Source organism: Furipterus horrens, unplaced genomic scaffold, assembly GCF_987537825.1.
Source record: "Furipterus horrens unplaced genomic scaffold, mFurHor1.1.pri manual_scaffold_2, whole genome shotgun sequence".
Lineage (NCBI taxonomy): Eukaryota > Metazoa > Chordata > Mammalia > Chiroptera > Furipteridae > Furipterus > Furipterus horrens.
In genome coordinates, this window is record NW_028327172.1 from 71,229,808 (window position 1) to 71,249,143 (window position 19,336).

Consider the following 19,336-nt stretch of genomic DNA (forward strand, 5'->3'; position numbering starts at 1 on the left):
CACAGATTATAAACTCCATGAGGGCAGAATTTTTTACTGTTTTGTTCATTGGTGTGTGCTCAATTTCTGCAGTTCTGCTTGGTGAAAAGTAGGTGCTTAATAAATTTGAGCTGAGTAAATTATTGAATGGAGCTTCTCTACAGAACTATATTAGGACACCCTTTTGAGCCAATAAAAAGGAATTTCTCTTAGCCTTCATGATATCAGAACCATGGTCAGCAAACATTCAGTACTTGACTGTTGATAAAATGGGTCTTCAGGGGCCCACCCACTTCAGGTACCATGTCAAAGAGTCTCCTGAATGTCTGCCGCTAGATGCTCAAGAGTGATCTGAGCAATGTAATAAATAATTCAAACCTTTTAAAAGTGAGATTTTTTAACTCTTTGAAATATAGTACCCATAGGACATTAGAATTCTCCTCTGCAGTCTGACAGACTTTTTCAGTGACATGGAACATTTTGGGAGCAGGTAATAAAATTTTGATTAGAGCCAGTATTTTTAAGTACATTTCTGAAATTTTAATGTAAGTCACTGGGAAAATATTTCTCTACTAAGTCTTTTGTGAGATAAAACTATACTTAAATTTCCAAGTTTTGTGTTGTAATGGAAAGCATTTGTTGTTAATCATTTGTAGCCCATTACTTTATAATTTACATAACAGGAATAAGCAACATGTTTGTTATTTACTCTTATAACCTAGGTACGTCGTTTCAGAGAAAGCAGACAAAAAAATACTAATGAAGAAGATGATGAAGTCCGAGAGGTAAGTTTTCTGCTGTGAATTCCTATGCTTACATGTCAGTTTGTTAAATTAGAATAACTGGTAGGTTTATTTAGAGTAGTTAGTCTTAGGCATAAGACCTGGGTTCCAGGAATTCAGGTCTAATTTTAGCAAGCCCCAATAAATCTGCTACCCCCACAGTAACTGTTGACGCCAGAAACTCCCGTGTCCTTCAAAGATGTCTTAGTCTCCTGGCAAGAATTTAGTAACTCCTCTGTTTTAGGAACATCTCTGTGCTCAGAGCCAACTCCCCCAGAATCATCTGCAGAAAGTTCATTCAACTCCCTCTCCCCTTATCCCCTTAAAATGTCTGCCTTGCTGCTCTTCGGCACTGACGCCATTTTGGTCTTAGCCCACCTGCTTGCAGCTGGCCAAATAAATCTTTTAAACTCATGGCTGTTCTCCTGTCGTTTCTTCTCTCACTCTGCGGAACTTAACAGTTAGTTCATGGTAGATAGGACTGAGCTGGAGTGGCTGAGGACAGGTGCCTTTGACTTATTCCAGTTCAGCCTACAAATATTCTGCTTTCTGATATTCTCTTTTTCCCTTTTTCTCTTGTCTAAAATTTATTTGTGTGTGTTTGGGGGTGGGACTAGCATATACAACAAGAGCCCTTAATCAAAATAATACCTAATTGTAACAGAGTATCATATCAGTAAAAGATAAAACCTTACCCTACTGAGCCAGTATTACTTTTAGCAAAAAGGAAGAAAATTGGTGTTTTGCTTAGCAATGTTATTGTAGGTAAGTGTACAGTGTCCACTGGTCTCTCTAAGCGTTGAAATTAGCTTGATCACCATCATCGTTGTCTTTTCATTCTCTCTGGAGTTTAGGAGCTTGAGGTTGGCTACGGTTTGCTTCAGTTTGGGGCCCTATCTGGTACTTGGTGAATTCACTGTTTAAATATATCTTCCTATTTTCTTATTGTCCTTAGTGTTTTGTGATTGCTGTGTAGCATTTGAAGTTATTTTATAAATTATTTACTTTCAGGATTTTGTCTTTATAGCTTTCATTCAGCATTTTGTATAGGACCTGTTATGGTTAGCCGTTCTACTTTATATTGGGAATACAAATATGAAAAAGGTATAGTCTGTGTCCACCCAGAGACTCTCAATTTAGTAGGTGAAACAGACATGTATAGGAAGAAAATATTAAATCTTATGACCTGAAGTTTTATGCTTACAGAGTTAGTACAGTTGTCCTCATCCATTTTGGTTTGCTAAGTATTTCAGAACTCTAGCTGACAGGTGGTGAATTGAGAAGAGCTGAAACACCAACACATCTCTGATAAACTTGTACAACTCCCACTATTTTCTGTGCTACAGTAAAAAAAAAAAAAAAAAAAGAATTAGCAGGAGTCTACCCCCTTCCATTGATTTACTTGTTTGTTTATCAGTCCTCTCCTGAGGACAGGAGAGAGAAACATTGATCGGTGCCACTCATACGCTCCCCAAGCTGGAAGAACTCATAACCTAGGTATGTGTCCTGACCAGGAATCAAACCCACAACATTTGGTGTGTGGGCCAATGCTTTAACCAACTGAGGCATCTGACCAAGGCTTTTCCTTCCTTTTAACCTCAGTTTCTAAATTGCTCTCTTAAAGAGTAAGAGTGACTGTTTTATTCAAAGAAAGTAGGAGAGGACAGGACAGATTTCATTGGGGAGTTTTTCAGAAGAAAGAACTTTTGGTTTTAGATTTTCAGCTATATTTTAAGATTGGTAATCAGGACTTCTTAGGTAAGTTTTTAGCATCCCATAGAGTGTTACAAGTTTTTTCTTTCTCATAATACTATTTGGTACTTCACTAACAGAGTTGGAGACTTTCCCAATCTGTAATTCACAGCTTTGCAGAATCATTTAGCTCAGAATATGAATCCCAGTATTTGGCTTAAATTATTTAAATAAACAAAAGCATTAGTCCTTCCATTTAGAGAAATAAACATGCTTTCAGGTCTCTTGTTCACAGAGAAAAATTCTCAAGTATTTTCTTTAGTTATAAGTTCACATTTAAATATAAGGCCAAACAGTAAATATTTTAAGCTTTGCAGACCATATATGGTCTCTGTCACATACTCTTCTCTTTAAAAAAAATTTTTTTACAGTTCTTCCAAAATGTAAAACTACAGTAGTCCCTCTCTATATCGCGGTTCAATTATCGCAGCCTCACTCTATCGCAGGATTTTTAAAATTGTTATATTTAATTATTTATCGTGGATTTTTCACTATATTGCAGGATTTTGCAGTACTGTATATGTATGTTGTTAAAGTTATGTAGGTTTAAGAGTGTAGAATATGTTTAAGAACATTAGTGTTTATAAAAGTGTGGAAAAGGTTAATAAGAGAGTGGGAAAGGTTAATAAGGGACTGGGAATGGTTTATAAGTATGTGGGACGGGTTTATAAAGCCTTAATATATATATATATAAATACTAAAATAAATACAAGGTTCCTACTTTGCGGATTTTCATCTGTCGCAGGGGAGTCTAGAACGTAATACCCGCGATAAGTGTGGGAATACTATATTCTTAGTCTGATCCACAGTCCATAGTTTATCTGGTCTCTGATTTCTTACATTCTGTCTGAATTTAAGGCAGGGTTGATAACCTCTTTCAAATGGTAATACCAAGTACTATCAAATAGAATGAAAAGGCCTCCACAGGATGGGAGAAAATATTTGCAAATAGTATATCTGATCAAGGCTTAATACGCAGAATACAAAGAGCTTCTAAAATTAAACAACAGAACAACCTAATTTAAAGATGGATAAAGGACTTGAATAGACATTTTTTCAAAGAAGAGGTAGGAGTGGCCAATAAACGTAGGAAAAGATGCTCACTCAACATTACTAACCACTAGAGAGATGCTAATCAAAATCAGGAGACACTGACCTGGCCACGTGGCTCAGTTGGTTGGAGCATCGTCCCCTACACCAAAGGGCTGTGGGTTCAATTCCCTGTGAGAGCACATACCTAGGTTGTGAGTTTGATCCCTGGTCGGGGTGCACACAGGTGGCACATTAATGTTTCTTTCTCTTTCTCCTCTTTCTCCCTCTTCCTCTCTCTAAAATCAACAAGCATAGCCTTGGATGAGGATTTTTAAAAATTAAAAAAACAACAACAAACAGCAGGAGACACCACTTTACACCCTTTAGGGTGGAGAAATTGGAACTTTTGTGCATTGCTGGTGGGAATAAAAGCCTGTATGGAAAATAGTATTGTGGTTCCTCAAAAATTAAACATAGAATTACTATATGATCTAGCAATTTCACTTCTGTGTATTTACCCCAAATAATCGAAAGCAGGGACTCAGAACAGATACTTGTATACCAGTGTTCATAGCATTATTCACAACAGCCAACAGGCAGTAACAATCCAAATGTCTTCCGTTAATATGGTGAATTATTATTAAAATTAATACATATCGTATCATTGACTTATCCTCAGTATCACTTTGTGAACCTCCTGGTGATGGGTATACTGGGTGCTCCTGGGTTCTCGCTGTTTGCTTAAATATTCATAAGATCCTGTAATTTTCTTTTTGTGCATGCAATCCTTTGTCAGTTTTCAGTACTATGTTCTTCTGGCTTTATAAAAAGAAATTAGAATCTTTCTTTCTTTATGCTCTGGTATTATTGAAATAGCAGTGGAATTATCTGTAGTTTGAACATTTGGTAGAATATACCTGGGAAATTTTTTGGTTGTCCTTTTCAGGAGTGTAGTGCTTTTAGCAATTTTCTCAAAATTTTTTTGATAATTAGTCTGTTGAGACTGTAAGAAAACTTAGCTCAGTTTAGGTCGCTTATTTCCAAATTACTTAGAATTGAGCAGAGTATTTTGTTGTCAGTTAAAATTTTTTCTTTGTATCCTTTTCCCTCCATTCTCATTTCTTTGCTTTAATTTAATAATTTAACTTATTGTTGTAATTGTTTTTATTTGTTCTGATATGCAGTATTTTTATTGCCATTATTTTCTAGATGTTAATAGAATTTTAGTTTTGTAGTTTGGAGCCAGGGGTTTTGTTTTATTATTATTAATTTCTGATTTTATTGCATGGTGATTAGACAGTATAACGATACTCTTTTTACTATTTAGAACTTGTTGCAATTTTTCTTAGCACCTCATTATATATCAGTTAAAACATGTCATGAGGTCTTGAAAAGATGTTATTTTCAGAGTATATAGTTCAATATGTGTCAAACCTAGCTTATTAATTATGTAATTACATATCTTTTTTCTTTTAAATCTACTTTAAAAAAATATACAGCTGGTTCTTATTATTTGTGGTAGTTATGTTATATAAAGTCACTGTAAACACTAAATTAGTGAACACTGAGCCATTGCTTAGATGGGAAATACAGGATTAGGTTCTTGCCAGCTATTGGTCATAACATTTTCATCAACTGAACAATATAAAACCTTTTTCATGTGTGTTTCTGTTTAAAGACACCATATTTAATATACATTTTTGATTTGTTAACATTGAACTCATGGCTAACAGCCTGATAACTCTTGTGTGAATAAAGCTTATCTAACACATGTATGTCCTCTGTAAGGCACACTATAGCCTTGTACTTAGGAACACAAACAGTACCCTGGGGAGCCTTTTAAAATGTAAACTCAACCAAAAGCACAAAATTGTGAAAAACGTGACACTAAATATATTACAGAAAGGACACTTGTTTAAAGTGCAAGAGCTGAAACATGAAGGCTTTCCTTTGATCTCATCTGTGTGTGTGTGTGTGTGTGTGTGTGTGTGTCAGGCGACTCAGAATTCTCACCGTTTTGCTCATGTCCATGAATTACCAAGAAAGCATCAAGAGTGTTGTTTTTGGAGTTACAAATAAGTTTTGGCCAGTAGGTGAATTTGCAAACATGGAATCCAAGGATGAGGATTGACTACTTTATCTGGGACAAGAAAGATTAGTTGAAATCTTTTTCTACTATTTTAACATATTTTTTGTTGTATTCTCTGAAGTGTTTTCTTTTTGCATTGGGACGCCACATTGAACACTTTACATAGTGATTTAACTGTTACTTCACTTCAGCTAAGATCATCATTATGAAGCTGGATTACTTTTCCCCTCCCACCACCCACTTTACTCCTGTTTCCCCCCTGTGCCTCATTTAGCTCTGTCTCTCCTTATTTTATGGCATAGCAGAGAGCTTGGAAGTGCTCTAGCCACCTCTCCGTAGACCCAGAATTTAACATTCCAAGTAAAAAAGACTGTTGTCTTGGCCTCTTGATGTATAGGTCAGTTTGGGAGAGATCTACACTGCCCGAAACTTCTCAGCCTTCTCCCTTAACCAGGTCAAAAATTCACCACATCCATTAACTCTTCATAGATTTTTTTTTGTGTGTTTTGGGGTTAGAGCTGTTTTTTAATTTTACTGAAAACATATTGTATTTCATTTTTATTCTCATTAAATTTTGTTTGATGTAGGGGGGGATCAGGGAGCATTACTTTTATTCTATTTTTAATAAGAAAATCTGTATTCATTTCAGAGTTAATCAGAACATTTTGTTAAATCTCAAACTTGTCTTATCTAAACAGTTTCTTTTATTTATTTATTTATTTTTTTGCTTAATCCCGTCACCATTTTTGCCCAGCTCCCCAAACCCTCTCTCCTCTGACAGCTGTCGGTCTGTTGACAGTTTCTTATCAAATTAAAATTTGTGGCATATTTTTGGTTTTTAATTTTTTCCCAGGTTTTTAGTTGCTGTGTTTTATTTGCATCTTATTATCATATATTTATGAGACTATTGAGCCTTTTTACTGACTGCAAAAGTAATATTTTATAAAAACTATATTGTAGAAAATTTGTAATATTTAATAATAAAGAAGAAATCAAAAGCATCCTAAAAGTTCATCACCCAGAAATAACAGCTATTGTTTGTAAACTTTTTCTTGTTATTATTTGTACAAAGAAGTGCAAATGGTGATAGTCTCTTACAAGTGCTATTGAATTAGGGGTTATTGCCAATATTCCTCCTGTTTCTGAAAGTTGGTTCTGTGAAATGTTATCTTTCTTGGTAAACCTTTCAAATGGTCTCTCTCATTTTACAGATAGTATTGTAAATTGATCTGACAAATCATAGGTTTTGAATTTGATTAATGGGGCAAGGAGGTTCTCTTGTCTTATACTTTTAGAGCATGGTTAGTGAAAAATAATAATGTTGACAGTTTTTCAATATTAAATGTTCATCTAAATGACCAGACTAATGACTTTCAGGATGCTGCATTACCTGCTAATGTGTACTTTCTCCTTGTTATTTTCTCAGGCCATGACTAGGGCCAGAGCCCTCAGATCTCAGTGTGAGGACCTGCCTTCTGCCTTTAGTGCCGATGACCTCATGAGTATAGATCTGGCAGAACAGAGGGCTGATGACTCTGATGATAACATCACAGTAGAAGCCAACAAAGGAAGAGGCCGAGGAAGAGGCCGAAGAGGAGGAAGAGGACAGAGTACGGTGTCAAGAGGAGGGTCCCAGAGAGGAAGAGGTTAGCACTGAAGAAGTACAGTCTTTTGCACACATTTAACTTGGCCATTTAGTGGGAAATGCAGAATTATATTCCTGTTAAGATTGAGTTATACAGTCTTTAAAAAAAATTTTATTGTGCATAAAGTCAGTCTTTAATGTAGTTCAGACATGTACATTTTACTTAAATTTTGAATGGCTCTATGCACACATGGTTTTCATTGCTCTTAACACACACACATGTATATTTTAAAGAACACTGTGTATTTCACACAGTATCTTTGGGTGCATTTAATGTCTTATTTTCTCTTACATGTACAAATAGTGATTGGCTAATGGGATTGGCAGCAGGAAGAAAACCCCAGATCACAAAAATTAATATTTTTGTTACTATCATAAGATACAAATGTCCACATTCTTGTAAAGTGGCTTCATAAAATTTGTTTGAAAAGAAAAACCACCCTAAAATACAATTTGATTTCATAAAGCAATTATTCACATTATTGCCATCATGTGTTTAATGTGACACTATTGTTACTGAATAGTCCAAACAATAGAAAATAGTCCCTCAGTGACCTGATGCATTATATAAATCCATTCCTAGGAATATTTAAAAATTATTTTATTAAATATTTTTCATATGAACTTTAAGCTGGTAAAATGGATAGTACTTTAGTTAAAAATACCTAAGGAGAGAAATCCTCATCTTCTAGTGATAATTATTATCATTGTCCTTACATTTAAAAGTTTTTCTTAAATTTTAATTGAAATAATATGAGCCAAATGTGGTAGAAGTATAATTTCTGAAATTTGATTGATCAGACTCTTGATGTTTCTTCTTGTATATATCTTTGGCTCTTAATATGTAAACTATGTTTTGACATAACTTTATTTAGATTTCATTTTGGTGGTGTTTTAATAAAAACCTTGGCTAGTGATGGGATTGTGTATTGACTACCCATTATTCTAACAGCAAGCACTGGTCTGGAGACTTCTACTCGAAGCAGAAGTTCAAAGACCACTACGTCAACGCCTAGAAATATGTCTATTATAGATGGTGAGTATACTGTGCAAGCTATTTTCCAGCAGTTATTTGTAAATTCCAACACAGGAAGACCTAGGAAACCCCATTAGTAAATCTCATTGACTTGTCATCACTGGGGAATCAAAAGGGTTATTAGAGTCATAGGATAAATTATGCTAATTTGAAATATCTTCACTGATTGGAGCTCTTGGAGAGTCTGAGCTTTAAAAACTAATTTTTGTAATTCTTTACTTTTAGATAAATTTGAGTATTTTGCTTTTACAGAAGGATAACTAAGACATAGGAAAGGTAATTAATTAATCAGTATATCAACACTGGTCGAGAGAGAAGGAACTGCTTCTTAATGTATTGTTTACCTTTCCTCCTTATGCTGCTTTTGTCTCTCCTGCTAATATACAGAAGTCCTGGTAGCTATATTTAAGGAACATTATAGTTAGGGTTCTTTGAATTAATTTTGTGTCTGGTGTTCTAAAAATTGTTCTCAGACTAAGGGGACATAGTTTTATAATATTTTAAATAATAATTTAATACAAAAATTTAATAAGCTATTTTAAATAGTATAGTTTATTTATCAAATGAAGTTGTTAGTCAAATTTATGAAAATATGTTAAAATAAGTGTTGATATTTTTTTCCTATCTAGTATTCAGAGTATATCCATATATATGTATTTTATTTACATTATCTTGTTAGTTAAGGTTACTTTTATAGGTAGGATTAATTTTTTGACAGTTTGAAGAGTTGAACTAAACCTCACAAGATGAAATTTATCAAGGCTAAACATAAAATGCATTAATATCCAAAAGGTCAGATGCACAAAAAGAGTTCCAAGAGGTATGTGACATAAGCAACAACCCAAATGAAGAAGACTTAGGTCAGTAAGAGTTGTACAGTTTGACCTAACTGTCCAAATCTCATGGTGACTTGAGCATTATTACTAGGAGTTGGACATCTCTCCATCAAGGAAGTTCTCCCTGTGTATGGAATTGGCCACACCATGCCAAGAATACTGTGCTCATCTTTGGAACTATATTTCAAGAGGAATATCAGCTTTATATAATCATTCAGAAGAAACACCATATAATATAAACAAAAAACATGGTAGAAAGAATTTGGATTACCTGACCTGGGAATAATTAAAATCTTTACAAAGATTAAGTCCTAGCATGTGAAAGAGCAAGTAACTTTGATTTGTATAGTCCCAAAGGTGATGGTTAAATCAGTTTTGAGTCATGGAGTCTTAAGAATCTGAGGGAAGCTATGTCTTCTCATTAAATAAGTACTTTTATGCAATTGCACTTAATTTCAAAGGGTTCAGGGACCCCCATGAAGTCCATTCATGGGTTCCAGGTTAATAACTACTAGCCCAAGGAGGATAGATGGGAAAAGCTAGAACAATTCAGAGATTTAAGTTTATTATTTGATAAAATGGACTTGGAAGACTTAATAGCTTTGCCTACTCCCTCCCTTACAGATGGGGAAATTGAGTTAAGTAATTTGTCCTAGGTTGATAAAACTGCTAAAAGTTCTAAGAATAGCTCATATTTATGAAACAGTTATTCAATGCCTCTCAACAGCTATATGGCACAGATACTTAAATTATCCCTGATTTATAGAAAAGGAGACTAAAGTTTTGAAAAGATAGGCAACTTCCTAAGGTCTCACAACTGGTAAATTCTAGAGTGTGGATTGATCTCACAGTGTCTGCACTCCAGAACCAGTAGTTAACCACTAGTTTCCAGAGCAAGATAAGATTAGAGAGCTAGCTACTGGTTCTCAGTAGAGGAGTCTGCCTTATATGGAATTAACCTATCATTAATGCAAAGGTGGAGGAAAGTGCCTGAGAACAGGTGAATTTGACTCCATCAGAGGAAGTTTTCAACATTTATTGGAGGAAAACTCACAATGGAAAAAGGAGATACACAGTAAACATCAGATCCATTAAATGACTCTTAAGGAACATTCTTATCAAAAGTTCTGTTGCTATATTTTTATTCAAGGATTATTCAGTACTTAAGGAGAGCCAGCTGAGATCCTGGTCCTTTTTTTGTTCGTTTATTTTTTTAAATCCTCGCCCGAGAATATGTTTATTGATTTGAGAGAGAGAGGGAAACATTGGTCAGTTGCTTCCTGTGTGCACCCTGACTGGTGATCAAACCTACAACTTAGGTATGTGCCCTGACTGGAGATTGAACCTGTAAATTTCTGATGTATGGGACAATGCTCCAACCAACTGAGCTGCCTGGCCAGGGCAAGATCTTGGTCTTTTGAGTTCAGAAGTAAGCTGTCTTTTTTGCCATTTAGAAAATTGCATCCAGAAAGGTGCTGTTCTATTCCTAGCAGGTTTAAAGTAAAAGCAGAGAAGGAGAAAGAAAGAGAAAAGGCATCCTGGTGAAACATCTAGGCTGAGTTCACCACGTAAAAGCTTTGTGACTTTGGACAGGTCACTCACTCTCCTGGTTTGTTCACATGTACATTAAGACTAATAATCTCTGCCATATTGGATTATTCTGAAAAATAAAAGCAAAAAACTGGCACTTGGTAGACTTTTATGAAATGTTAGTTATTGCTATATATAAAAATAAAGAAAGCAGAGGGAGTTAGAAAAGTAGAGTGAATAAAAAATATAATCTACCATAAATCGGTTCTCATGCAACATACAGGCATATGTATTAAATTAGCCACCTTTACCTTGGCCCAAACTCCCTTTTTTCAGCATGGTTTTAATTGTTTTATATGAAGCTTATATTGACACCAGTGGGTAGAATTAATATTTAAAGTAAGTCTTCAGGTTTCCATTGTTGTTCTTAAGAAACTAGTTAAGTTTGCTGCCTTTTTTATTTTTAAAGTCTATTTTCCCTCCAGCTCGCTGTCTGGTATTCTGCAGTTTCACTATGATGAGTCTCTATATGATTTTTTTTTTTTTTAATTGTGCTTAGGATTTATTGGGCTTCATGAACTGTAAATTGGTGTCTTTCATCATTCCTAGAAAATCCTTGACTGTTATCCCTTCAACGTTACCTCTGTGTTACTCTTGTTTCTCCTCCTTTCTGGGTCTTCAATTAAATATTAAATGTATGACCTTTTTACTTTTTCTACCATGACTCTTAACCTCTCTGTATGTGCTGTTGTTTTATTTTTCTGTGCTATCTTCTGAGTTACTATTTCTGATCAATCTTCCAGTTTACTCATCTATTCTTAAAATTGTATTGAATTTTTTCATTTGGGGGGGGTTGAAATTATATTTGGTTCTTTTTAAATGTGCTGTGCCACTTCTAATAGTGTTTTTTAAAAATTCTCTTCAGATATATTTAATCCTGTCTTTAATTTTTCTGAATGTGCATGGTAAGGATGTATTTTTTGACTCTGTGTCTAATAACCCAGTATCTGAATGTCTTTGTCTTCTTCCTATTGTCTGTTTCTGATTGCTGTTTCATATTTATGGTGACTTATTTCCTTGCATACTTTGTTACCTATAGTCCCTCCAAAATTATCAGTAGGAATAATTTGAGATCTTGGATGAAGATATCTTCCTCCAGAGTAGATTCATATTTGTTTTGCCAGTATTCTAGGGCTACCACTTCGAATTTAAAATAATTAGTTGAGGACCAGCCTGGGGATATGTACTTGTAAAGTCCCGTTTATGCCTGCTTCTGTCCCTGAGTATTGACGTCCTAACTTACAGTACGGAGGAAATGCATTAGGTCCCCCACCTTGGGCAGGCCTTGAACTACAGTAGCTCCCTCCCTGTCCTTACAGAACTATCAAAACCAGTGGTAATAGTTGCCCAGTTCAACAGATGTCCTCAGGGAAAAGGACTCTGCTCTATGAGTCTCTCTGAGTTCTAACTTTTCTTTAGTTTTTGGCCTGATAATTCTTTACTATGTGATCAGCTCTTCAGTGCTCTTAAGATATTTTAAGTTTTTAATGTAGTAATTTGAGTTATTTTCAGCAGAAATGCTCGTCTGGATAATCTTGTCTCCAATGAACAAGTACAGAGGCTTTTTTCTTTATTATCCTCATTTACTACCCATTTGAGGCTGCCTCCTTTGCAGCTAGAACTCTGTCTCATAGGGATTTTGTAATCCTTTTTTTCACTTTCTAACTTCAGCCCCTTTCAGAATCACTATGCCAGTGAGACTCTCAAAGACATTCCTTAATGACTCCTACTCTGTTATCCATTGATAATGTGGAATAAAGCTTCTTGTGTAGAGAAAATAAGAGACTAGGAATAGTGCTTTAAAATTGGTATGACTAATAATATTCATTCGTAAAAGGAGGCTATGTAAGTAATCCAACTTAATATGAAACTTTAAGATTTAACAAATTATGTTCCAGGGGAAAATCTTACGCATTTGTTAACAGATGGTTGTGGTTAAGAATCCATGCTCTAGAGTCAGACCTGGAGTGGTCAGCCAGCTCTTCACCTGCTGGCTTCATGTCCTTGCACTATAAGCACCGGAGGACAGGGCTTGCATTATTTTGTTCTATAATTGTATCCATAGTGCCTGGCACATAGTAGATACTTGTTAAATACTTTAGAATAGCTGAATAAAAATTACTTAGAGATTGTGTAACACAAAAGTTAAGAGCAACCTTCTGAATTCAGAAAGACCTTGGTTTGAATTCTGACTTGATTTGCTAGCTGTGTGTCCTCCAGTGGATTAGTTTAGCTTTGCTTCTCTCAGCTTCATCTGTGAGATAGGTGATGATTGCATTGACCACCCTGGGCTATTTGATTAATGAGAAAATACATGTGAATAACTGGCACAGTGTCTGTTAATATTATGCCACAGTAACTGAGGACTTTTTATTCTGTAAGTTTCAGATCCGTTAGCTATAAAATTGTCAGTGTAGTACTTCACAGAGTAGTTCTAAGTATTAAACAAACTTAGGCATATACATTGCTGAGTACAGAATTTAGTAAGAATCAGATGATTGCTGCTTTTAGTATTGATGGCAATGTTTATAATAAACTTATGAAAACGGATGTTTTATAAATTAATGTAAATTTGTCTGCTATATAATTAATTTGGTCTGATGGTTTTGCAGTTTGACTGATCACCTCCAACACTGGGCCTTTTTGTGAAAAAGTGAAATTGACTTAAATACATATGTGGAAAACATTTCTATCAGATTAGATTTGGTATTACTCTAACAAAATAACCACAGTGTATTAACTATAGTTACCATAACTTTGGAACAAAAGCAACTTTAAAACTGTAACTGTAGGTCCCTACTATAAATGGAGAAATGGAGAGATAAATAAAGGTCAGATTCTATTATGACAAGCGCCATGGAGTGTAGAGATTTGTTATTGTACTGGAATTTCATTGGGAAAGGTAGATATTACATTTAAAGCCAGCAGTGGTTATAAATAAAAGTTGGCAGCCCAGAAATTTCCATTGAGGTTTGTTTGCAGAGAAGGGTGGCAAAAACAAGTAAAAGATACATCTGAAGCCTCTGCCTTTGCAGTTAATATACCACTGTGGCTACAACTGCTGCTAATGCACTTACTGCTACTATTACTAGCTATATTCTGGGACTACCTACTACTTTTGGACACTTACCAAAGCAGTTGACATTAACTACTTTTTTTTCTTTCAATGAATTTCTGCATGAAATGTTATTAACACTATATTACAGATGAGGAAACTGAGACTTAAGCCAGAGAACTTGGCCATCCATAGTCTCCCAGCTAGCAAGTCAAAATGAGTCTGACTCTACAATCAAGAACTCTTCACCTCTGTTGTATTGCCTTTCTAACAGAACTCAGTGCTTATTCTCTGACAACACTAATTATCTCACAAACTTTTATTCATCTTTTGCTATTTACTGGGAATAAAAAGAAAGTAAGATTTGTGTTTTCAAGGATCTGAGAGTGTGAGGAGTCAATTGGTAAATAACTTCAGCAGAATGTTCTTTGAAAGAGTCCTGATGACTGGCCCTTTTAGTCACTTGTCCTATTGAGCCTTCTGAGGCCACTATAGAGTAGGGCAGATAGACTTCTGCATCTGCCCTTCGTCCCTCCCTGCAGGTAGATATCATAAATTGGGGAGAGGGCCTGGAATAGGAAAAATGAACAAGTTATACATTTAGGCTAGATAGAAAGAGATTCCTAAGTTTTCTGACTGGGAGATTTTTGGGTTATGTGGGATTTGTTGAGCATGTAATTTTTCAAGCTCTTTTTTTCTTCCTCCTCTTGCCCTATTTTGTTTGGGGGTCATCTTGGGGAGACTTTTTTATATTAGGAAACTGGTAAGGCTTAGGAGAATAAATCTCTAATTGGCTGTTTGAAATTTATCCTAGGTTTTTAACACTTTACACCCAATTCCATTGTGTGTGTGTGGGGGGGGGCGGGATTCTCCACACCACCAAGCAAGTCTCTGGAGATACCAGCTGGGAGTTCTGCATTTCAACTAAATTCTGATGCTGTGTACCCAGAGATAGCATCAGATCCCACAGGTTAAGGGCTCAGTTCCACAAGATTGCCCCTCTCCACTTCAGATGACAATCCGAAACCAGGTTGTTACCTGTGCTTCTCACCGACTGGTGATAAATTAGAGATGCACATGACTCTTTCCTTGGGTTTGATTAATTTGCTAGGACAGCTCACAGAATTCAGGAGCCTAGTCTACTTATTAGAGTACTTGTAAGGACACCAATCAACAGCCAGGTGAAGAGATGCATAGGGAAGGAGCTTGTGTCCTAAGGGATCTTGGGACTTGGCATGGTGGCACATGGAAGTGTTCTGGTTCCCCTTCCAGAAGTCCTCCAAACTCCTTCCTTTTGAGTTTTAATAGACTTCATTATGTAGGCATGGTTCATTAAATCATTGGCCCTTGGTGGTAAATGTAGCATCCAGCCTATCTCCCCTCCCCAGAAATCTGAGAATGGAATTGAAGTTCCAACCCTGTATTCTTGGTGTTTTCCCTCTAACCTACTTCCAATTTTAGGCTGTCCTAAAGTCACAGAATTAACGTAACAAAAGATACTGTTAGAGCTCTCATCACTTAGGAAATTCAAAGGGTTTTACATCTCTGTACCAGAAACAGACAAAGCCAGATAATACAGGGTGGGGCTACAGCTGTTGTGAGTACCCAAAACAGAGTTTATTCTTGGATTATTAATTTATTAATTATTGTATTTATTATTATCACTAACCTACTTTTTCCCACTCCTGTATATTTCTTATTGTAAAATCATAATATCACAGTTTAGAGCTTGGAAAAAATAAATAGTTGACTAAGCTTTTTGTTTCTAACCAAGTTTATAAAGTTAAAAACGTAAGAATTCAGAGGAAAATTTTATCATGGCATAAAAGATACACTGTTTTCTAGAATTTCCCTCTAGACTTTCTTAAGTACTGAATATGGTTAACAAAATAGAGAATAAGGAAGTTCTTACTGGAACCATAGCTCCTAACATAGCCACCGGGAAAGGTATTGCCAACTGTAAGAGAAGGGAGACACTGGGAGGGTTACCTAGGTGATTAGATTTTATCCTTCAGGTATTTTTATATAAAATATTTTTATTGTAGGTGCCCTGATTAGTGTGGCTTAGTTGATTGACCACCATCCTGCAAAACAAAAGGTGGTGGGTTCAATTCCCAGTCAGGGCATGAGTCAGAGGCAGATGATCCACATTTCACACATCGATGTTTCTCTTCTCCTCTTTTTCCCTTACCCCCCTCTATCTCTAAGAATAATTAAATAAATAAAATCTTTTATATATGTGTGTGTGTGTATATATATATATATTTGTTTTTAGTGTAGGTGTCTTTTTGAACATGGTTTATTACTACATTGAGTAAGCCAAGGTATATGAAACTGGCAGCTAGGCTTTGATCGATTTGAACATATAATTGCACCTCCCTTCAGATTTTAAAAAATATAAATGGTTTTATAATTAGTCATCAAGGGATTTTGCAAGTACGACTTAGAAAATTTTCAGCTAAAGACATGTGCAGATTTTTCAAGTTATTTTAAGAACAACATAATGGATATCTCATCTTTTTCATTATAGCCTTTAAATCTGCCAGACAGCAGCCCTCACGAAATGTGGCTACTAAGAATTATTCAGAGGTAAGAAAAAAAGTTTAATAGTTGTGTTTTAATAATTCATGTGTTCTGAATTATAAATTGTTCATTCTTTGATCTACAAAGTAAATAAATTAAGGCTGGAGAGGACTTTAATTATGTAGATAGGGCTTCTAGGATCTTTTTGTTTTTTTCTCTTTTTTAAAATAATGGATCAATCACATTATTAGAAATCCATAAATATATGTATTTAGTAATATGTTTAAGGAGAACAGTATTAAACCAAAAGGGCCCATGCATGGAATACTAATATAGAAGATGAGAGTTCAGTGCTTATAAAGGTCTCATAACTCTGGCTTGTGTCTTAATGGCTGAAGCTAGACTCACAAAACTAAAAGGTTGAAGTCTAAGGACCTCTGTGTTCAGCTTTAGATAATAACACAGGCCTTCTGCTCTTCCTTTGTATTCCAAGAAGAGTCCAGTATGGGCTTGACTTTCCTGTTACCTCACTTCCAGAACCCATGTGTCTTAACTCCCAAGCCTGTACTCTTCCCTCTGTATCAGGGTTTCTCAGCAGCAGCACTAGTGACACTTTGGACCAGGTAAGTCTTTGTTTTGAGGGAATGCCCTGTGCAGTCTAGGATGTTTAACAACATCTCGGCCTCTACCCAATAGATGCCTGTAGTGCCCCCTTAATTCTGACAATCAGAAATGCCTCCAGACATTTCTAAGTGTTTCTGGGATGGGAATCATTGCTCTGTGTCATGATGCCTCAGCAACTTTTTCTCAAATTTTATTCTTCTTGATCTCTTGAGTATATGACACAATTAACTACCGCCATTTGCAGAAAACTTCCTTGTCCTGATTCTAATTGTTCTTTTCTCTCTCTTAACTTCATCTTTCTTTTTTTTCTCTTCTTTCTGTTTTCACTTACATGTTAGCATGTACCAGTGCTAACTTTTAGCCTGAGCTTTATTTCATTATTTTTAATCAATTATTGCATGCTAATACTTTAAGACTATATCTGAAAACAAAATTATGTTTGCAAGGTATCTTCCTTTCCAGATTTTTCTATTATCAGGCAAGCATATGAGTTCAAAAAGAATAAGTCATTCCAAACTAGCCCTTTTTTTCCATTTTTTTGATTGAGGTTACACAGTGATAGATCAGGTGAATGATGAATGCATTTGATTCCATAAGGCAATCTTCAGATAGTTTTATGGACAAAATACAGGAATATTGACTAGATTCATAGCCACTTGTACAACTTTGTTTGATGATTTTTGATTAATAAATAGTTCAGTGTCACCCTGGAAGGGGAGGTCCCAGATGGTATCTCTTCAGTATTTTATCCTTGGCTTTATCTTAGATGAAGACATAGCAAATGTGTGTATTAAGTGACAAGATAACACAAAATGTAGATGAATGAAATGGGTAGCACTTTGGATGTTATAATCAATAATCACAAATATCTTTACCGAGACTTAAAACTAACAAATGGTATTTAAGAGGGATAAATGTAACAGAAAGATAGATACCTGGTGCTTTTCACCCAGTCTTACATCTCATTTAAAATTCGAGATGGAACGCTAATGATCGAACTCCTCATTAGAACCCAAGAAAATCACATGGCACTATCTGCGCATGACCCTGTGTGCATCATTGGTGGCCAAGAATGAAGTCACACTTGCTGTATGGAATACTATCTGTGAGTGAAGAGTGACATTGGAGAGAGGCCAGGCTGAGCTCAGGTTTTAATAGTTGCTGATTACATGATTTCTGCCTCCTTTACTGTGGTTTTTTAAATATTAAAAACAAAAACAAAAAACTTGAGACTCAGTTATTTAATTCATTTTTATTCAAATGTTCTATTCCCACAAGAGCTATTTGCTGTTTTGTTTTCTCCTCTTTAGGTGATTGAGGTGGATGAGTCAGACGTGGAAGATGACATTTTTCCTACCACTTCAAAACCAGATCAAAGGTAGATGCAGTGACTTCCTATAAAAAGAAATGTTTGAAAAAATTAAAAATTTTCCAGAATTTTACTTATACATATTTCTATGCCACAGATGTTTAACAGATTTATTTTCAACAAGTCAAGTATGTAGAGAAGTGAAAAATAGACTGCTTCACAGAGTTGATGCAGCATTTTCATTGAAAATTTATGTAATCTGTAATTTTTCTTTTGTCTTTTATTACCCAATGATTTTCTTGATGGAGTATTATGTTCTCTCCAATTAACAGAAAATAGTTTTGTATTTTGTTAATACAATACTTCCACTTGTCTTAATTTCAACTTCATCATTATATTTTTATTACTAAGTTACACAGGGTGCTCTGCTAACCACTGAGAAGAGGATCATGTCGATTCTGCCTTCAAAGTACTTGCATGCTTTTCTGTCCTTTTTGGTTTTTGCCTTTTATGGTAAAGCTTGACTTGGTTCAATATTACCATTTTCTTCTGTGTGTTAACATTTTAGGTGAATACAGCTTAACTAAAGCTCATTTAATGAATATTTTTACTTAAGAAAATAATCGACAGCTTTTTTTTATACATGTGTTCTCTGTGAGCATTATGTTAGGTCTGATGGAGGACATAATAAATGTTATAATAAACTTACTGCTTTCAGGCAATGTAAATTATAGTGGAAAAGAGAGATGAACACATTTCAATCCATTAAGGGATGATTGAGTCAGTATATAATTATGTGTGGAATTTTAAGAATAAAAACTAGGTTTGAGTGCAAATAGGCTCTCAGAAAAAGGAACAAAAAGTGTGGACTCTCATAGAAGAGGAGCTTTATAGAGGGAGTAAAACTCACCTGAGATTTTAAAGATAGGAATTACTTGGATTAGTGGGAGGGAGAATGTCAGCAGAGAGCAATGACATGAGCAGTAGTTACAGAATGAGGGGGGATTGAGGGGAAAGCTCTGCCTCAGTGTTTCTCAAACTTTTTTTCATGATCTTAACCATATACTCATTACCTAAGGATAAA

The 19,336-nt window shown here is 35.3% G+C and overlaps 1 protein-coding gene across 1 annotated transcript in view; it reads left to right on the forward strand.

The window, feature by feature from the left end:
* Positions 1-19,336, forward strand: part of MRE11 (MRE11 double strand break repair nuclease) — a 64,174-nt gene that overhangs the window by 35,008 nt on the left and 9,830 nt on the right. The window contains exons 14-18 of the mRNA XM_090265849.1: positions 702-764; positions 7,061-7,280; positions 8,232-8,315; positions 16,327-16,385; positions 18,254-18,321. Of these exons, the coding sequence (XP_090121975.1) occupies positions 702-764; positions 7,061-7,280; positions 8,232-8,315; positions 16,327-16,385; positions 18,254-18,321 (494 nt within the window). The remainder of the gene's footprint in view (positions 1-701; positions 765-7,060; positions 7,281-8,231; positions 8,316-16,326; positions 16,386-18,253; positions 18,322-19,336) is intronic.